Genomic DNA, 6,000 nt, shown 5'->3' on the forward strand with positions numbered 1-6,000 from the left:
CAACCAGGGAGCAGTGCGTTCCTTGCTCAAGGGCAGGAGATGAAGTGGCACCTCTCCAGGTACACACTCAGCACTTTGTCTGTAGTTGGGGACCCTTCAGTTCCCAAGACAAGATCATACAGACCGAGCTACAGCTGGATGGTGTTACTGTTTCGAACAGGAAGTGCCCCTTTACAGAGTTTGATTTAAATGATTTAGCCAAAGTCAGCCTTGGAGGAGATCCAGAAGTGAATCAGGCTTTACATCAGTGCAGCAAGAGCTTACATCGAACACATGGACACATTTTACATCCTGGCAGTGATAAGGTCTATTCTGAGAGCCAAAAATAAAATAACCAAGGTTAAATTGGCAACATTGTCTCTCTGCTTCAACAAGCTGACTGTTATCCAAAGCACTTGGAACTTAGTTAGCAAAACATTGCCTTGTACTGAATTAAAATAATAACAAAAGTCAATTTTCTCTGAGTGCTTTTAGATGCTTACCAGTGGGAAGGCGTGGGAGATCTTGCCATCCGGAGGCAGTTTCGCTCCAAAGCCGTACGCTGGGAAGAGTTTGTCACTGTCGTAGTCCTGGATGATCTCCCCCACTGCCTTCAGAGCCATGGCGTACGCATTCATCTGGTACGGACTCATGTAATGCAGGGAGGTGGGCTGGGACGGGTTACCTGGAGAGACCACCAGCACACCAACACACACAGGGACGAACATAATGACCAAATACTCAATCTTTGATATATTTAATGCTAAATTCATCAAAGTAATGTTCAGTGGAGTTTATGCATGTGAATGGAATAACTCTATAGCATGCAACAGTATTTTGTGTTATATTGCATCATCATGAACAGAGGCACAAACCTCGAACAAGTTCGATTTATGGTCTTAATCCTTTCATTTTCAACATTTTAACTAGGGCTGTCACATTTAAAAATTAATTCACATTATCAAGTGTTGGAGCTATATACTGATTTATATTATTTAATAGTTAAACATTTATTTTCTTCAGCTCTTTTAAGTCACTGTTTGCTTTTATGAGATTTAATTTTTTTGTATTCATATTTTATTTATTTATAATCTATTTATTCTTGTTGAATTATTTTCTATCTGTTTTACTTTGTGTATTTGTAGATGTTGTTGTTGAAACTTGCTTGTTTTATGTGAGAGCACTTTGTCGATGCTTCAGCAAAGCGTCGGAACATTGTAAGACTTGGTGCCAGATATGATGATGCTGAGATGTTAAAGTAATAACTCCTCTGATTTCTCTCACCTGTTTGTAATGCATTTATGTATTACAACACCACACAAGTAATTGATTGACACCAAGAAATGAACCCTAACCGTTTCACACTCAGACAGAGAGCATTACCAAAGACTCTCACACTGACCAGATCCCAATGCACACGTTTGCACACACATACAAACGCACACACAATCCAATCCAATCTGTCATGTGTGCAGCGACACTCATGTAGATGAAACCTTTTAACTGAACGGAGGTGAGGACATTGACTGCATGCACAGAGATGAAACGCCATCCTACCGTTGGATGCTGTGAAGTCGATGGCCACGGTGAAATTGAGTTGTGTCCTGGAGGGAGATTGAGCACATCGGTGTCAGTCAAAGCAGAGATGATAGCACTGTGGCGGTATCTCGCACATTTACAGATGTCCAACCTTCGCTGAGAGACACTCATCAACAGCTCCATGCTGTCACTATAATAAAGCATGAGGCAGGGGTCTGCACTATGACTCCTAAAAGCTCTGTAACTGTGCTTTTAAATCCCAATGCTGGAGCATCTGACTATTATCATGCTGAAAACTTTATTTTTGTCTTTAATTAATCTCATATTTTGGGCATTATGGCAATTCACTATATTTTCAAATTGTCCTGCCCAATGTTCCATATGCTCCATATTCATTTTTACAATTTTTCTGCACTTGTGATTACTGTTTGGTTATAATCGATCATTTCAAACAAAATGGTGAATCTCTAAAGTATTATTGCGAATTTTCCAAATCCAGAGCAGAGAATCACTGCCTGTTTGGGGCTGGGCTACACTGAAACTATGTTTGTGGAGAATAAGAAGCAGAGGTTAAATAATCCATGACTTTACTTTTGTAATATTTAAAACAGTGCAGCGACTCGAGGGTGAGTGAAGTCTGCTTTCTACAAATAGAAGTTAAAGAGCTTCCAGCTGTCTCTCAAACTCGCAGGCAAAAATGGTAACTGCCAATACAGCTAATATCGTCGCTTTGGTTGTTAGACCTGTGTTGGAAGTCCTATCAATAACCATAAAGAAGGCACAGTGACATTGGGCTGTTCAATGGAAAACCACAGGAGATCAAACAATTGAAAATGAGCATGTCACCTGAGGATAGTATCTGTTTTGTATGATTTGTTGTATGACCAAGCTGACTGTTTGTGTTGTTGTTGTAATGTATTCATGTATTGTATTCATCACAACCACTCTGTCATTGCTGTCATTTTGTGTTTAAGAATCAATAAACAAAGTGTATAAAATAAATAAAAAGAACAGACTAAACTTTTGTTTTCAACATTGTCAACAAAGCGGAAGTCAAATTAGACTTGCATTGTGGGAACATTTGTGAATTCAACATTCATTTCACTGTTCCATTGTCTGATGGAACCCGGCGAAAGACAAGCGTAAACTCCAGTGGTGTCCTTTAGTGAAACTCTGATGAAACATTTAACAGGGAGCTCTTACCCTCCTCTGATGAAATCCACAAACGTGCATTCTGAGTCCACTTTGAAAGACAGCAGAGTCACCTGGAGACGGAGAGGAAGTGAAAACAGGAAGTGAGGAGTGAGTAAACATCTGCTGGTTGAAAACAAGGCTGCTGTGACTCATGGCCCTGAATCACTCGACAGCTCTTACCGTTCCTGAGTTGACGTATTTCTTCTTCTTTCCTTTCTTTTTATGATTCAAAACCTTGATCACAAGATAGAGAAGAATAAATGAGTGTCTATTTGACGCAAGTGATTAGTTATTCAGTGCATGACTGAGCTGTGTGGATGTAGAGGATATTGTCCTCAGATGTGGGCGCTTATTTATAACACAATAAAGACTACTCAAATAAATAATAAATAACACTGACAAGACATTTCTGATGAGGCTGAGAGTTCCCTAAACAATTCTGATATCCTTTAAAATAAAGTTTTGGACAAAGTCTTGGATTCATTTGAGCTATTTGTTGATAAAGTTGAGCTATTCTTGCATTTTACCTCATACACATTGAACTGGCTCTGCCCCCGGGACAGCTCTCTGTAGCTGGTGGTGAACTCCCCGATAAAGTCATGACTGGAAGAAAGACAGATTTAGACAGGAACAGACAATAGTTATAGAAAATCTGCAACATAATTCCCATGCACAGAATAACACAAGAAAATAAAGAATCCAATTATAGTAACAATAAATGATTCCACCACTTCTTGGAAGAAGAGAAAACACATAATGGTGGTCATATCAATCTCCTTTAGGTTAACTGAGGCTATCAGTTCCTCATGTCCACATACAGCTTGCCTGAAGTGTCATTAGAATTAGTTTTGAATCATGTTTCCAGTCCAGTTAACTCTTCTCTCAATGTTGTATTAGAAAGCTATTTGTCTCTTTAGCTGCTAAATGCTCGACCATGTTCTAATGCTAGGTACTGTCCAGTGGCTTATTGGTGCATTTCTCTGGGAACAATGTGCACAGAGAGTAACTTAAAGTCATGGTGCCAAAAGGAGTTTGTTAAACATGGATAACTCCATAGCTTCTGGAGCCGACACCAAGCCTCTCATCATCAGCAGCCTCCCTCACAGCCTGACACCAGAGAGGATTTCTGGAAAGCAGCTAAAATACACAAAGCAACTCTATGTGGCCTTCCTCTGAAAACAAAGTCTTACTTGGTTTTTGACCCTCCTCAAGAAGCTCTGCGCTGGATCCTGAATAACTAAAGTCTCTCTTACATAATCTCAACAAATGTCTCACTCCACTATCCTCACCTCCTCCCCACAGGCTTGCTACTCTCACATGCTTTTTCAAAACCTGGTGACAAAACCTTAATCGTGATTACCACAACACCAAATCGCTGATTTATTAGTAAGTAGAATGTTTGCATGTCAATTAAATATGTTCAAGGTTCAAGGTTCTTTATTGTCAAACTGACATAGCTACAGAGTAATTATGTTGTTGAAAATCTTATGTCACAGGCTTCTCCAACAATGCAACATAATAACAATACAGATAGCAAGAGCAATACAAAAAGAAAAAAAAAAAAAAAAAAAAAAAAAGTCAGTGCTTACTGCGCCCTGCATAATGTGGTGTCACTCTGTATTATTATGTTTTGCTGCTCCGGTCAGCGGTTGCCCAAGTTTAAGGCCCAAGCAAAGCTGTTGCTGTTATGTTTTTATTTCAAATGTGTGCCTTGCTCATGAGTTACCAGTGTTTGTTGCCCTTTATTTGTGTATTTATTTGCGATAGGTGTGCGTCTTTACGCAATGCTGTTGGCCACTGCTGTTTGATTGGATCTATATTGTGTCGCGACACATGACAGTTTTGTGTGCCGTCCCATGAAAATCATATGCCCTCTCTGTAGATTTGTTCTGGCGCCGGGTCTGAGCTACAGGTTGGTTTATCCTGATCGATCCGATCTCCATTCAGAAAACACGCATTTTAAAAGGTTTCTCCCCTGCTGTCTTGTCTGCAGACTTGTCAAAGCATTAATTCATGGTTTTTACTAACCGGTATCAGTATGTTGTTACTTCGGCATCATTTTGAAACGTGTATTACAATTAAATCACGGTAAAATATGTTAATTTTGTTGTAGTTGGTATCTACCAAAGTATTTGCATGAATGTAAGCCCTGCCCCCTCTCCAGCGCGTCTTGTTTGAATGACAGGAGTAAACACAGCTGACAGCCGCGGTGAAACCTGAAACTGGAGCGATTAGAGCGATGCGAATATTCTGGGCTTATATCCATGTAAATACTATGGTAGACTACAACAAAATGAACATATTTGACCGTGATTTAATTGTAATACACGTTTCAAAATGATGCCGAAGTAACAACATACTGATACCAGTTAGTAAAAACCATGAATTAATGCTGTGACAAGTCTGCAGAGAAGACGGCAGGCGAAAAACCTTTTAAAATGCGTGTTTTCTGAATGGAGATCGGGTCGATCAGGATAAACTAACCTGTAGCTGCTCCGTCCAAACTCACAACAACGTCATACAGACATAAATAAAGCAGCGACTGTATTCAACATGACATAGACAGTCTGTGGTTTGTTCATGTTTAACTTTTGTCCAGTTTCTGAACAGATATGAGGAGCTGTGAGCTCTGAGTGCTAACAGCTAACGGCTGATGTTTCTGGACATGTTGCGCTGTCGGGTGCTGACCAATCACAAAGCATCATTTCTTGACTGGCAGCAAAAACAACCAATCACAGCAGTGCTTCTCTGGCTGGCTCTGTCCAATCACAAACAAGAAGTGTTCTCCCTAAAGGAATACCCTTTCCGTATAAGTTGAAATGCTGTGGTGTTTTGGTGAAATGCTGTGGCGTTTTCTGAAATGCTGTGATGTTTTGTGAAATGCTGTAGCGTTTTGTGAAATGCTGTGGCGTTTTGTGAAATGCTGTGGTGTTTTCTGAAATGCTGTGATGTTTTCTGAAATGCTGTGATGTTTTGTGAAATGCTGTGGTGTTTTGTGAAATGCTGTAGCGTTTTCTGAAATGCTGTGGTGTTTTCTGAAATGCTGTGGTGTTTCCTGAAATGCTGTGATGTTTCTGAAATGCTGTGGTGTTTTCTGAAATGCTGTGGTGTTTTGTGAAATGCTGTGATGTTTTCTGAAATGCTGTGATGTTTTGTGAAATGCTGTAGCGTTTTCTGAAATGCTGTGATGTTTTGTGAAATGCTGTAGCGTTTTCTGAAATGCTGTGATTTTTTGTGAAATGCTGTAGCGTTTTCTGAAATGCTGTAGCGTTTTGTGAAATGCTGTGA

The 6,000-nt window shown here is 39.9% G+C and overlaps 1 protein-coding gene across 1 annotated transcript in view; it reads right to left on the reverse strand.

The window, feature by feature from the left end:
* Window positions 1-3,315, reverse strand: part of LOC117493323 (copine-9-like) — a gene marked incomplete at its 5' end in the record, with an annotated part of 37,120 nt that extends 33,805 nt beyond the window's left edge. Inside the window, 5 exon segments of the mRNA XM_034143833.1 lie at window positions 483-664; window positions 1,537-1,583; window positions 2,722-2,783; window positions 2,893-2,946; window positions 3,240-3,315. Coding sequence (XP_033999724.1) covers window positions 483-664; window positions 1,537-1,583; window positions 2,722-2,783; window positions 2,893-2,946; window positions 3,240-3,315 — 421 coding nt within the window.
* Between the last annotated feature and the right edge of the window lie 2,685 nt (window positions 3,316-6,000).

This window comes from Trematomus bernacchii, unplaced genomic scaffold (genome assembly GCF_902827165.1).
Source record: "Trematomus bernacchii unplaced genomic scaffold, fTreBer1.1, whole genome shotgun sequence".
Classification (NCBI taxonomy): Eukaryota; Metazoa; Chordata; class Actinopteri; order Perciformes; family Nototheniidae; genus Trematomus; species Trematomus bernacchii.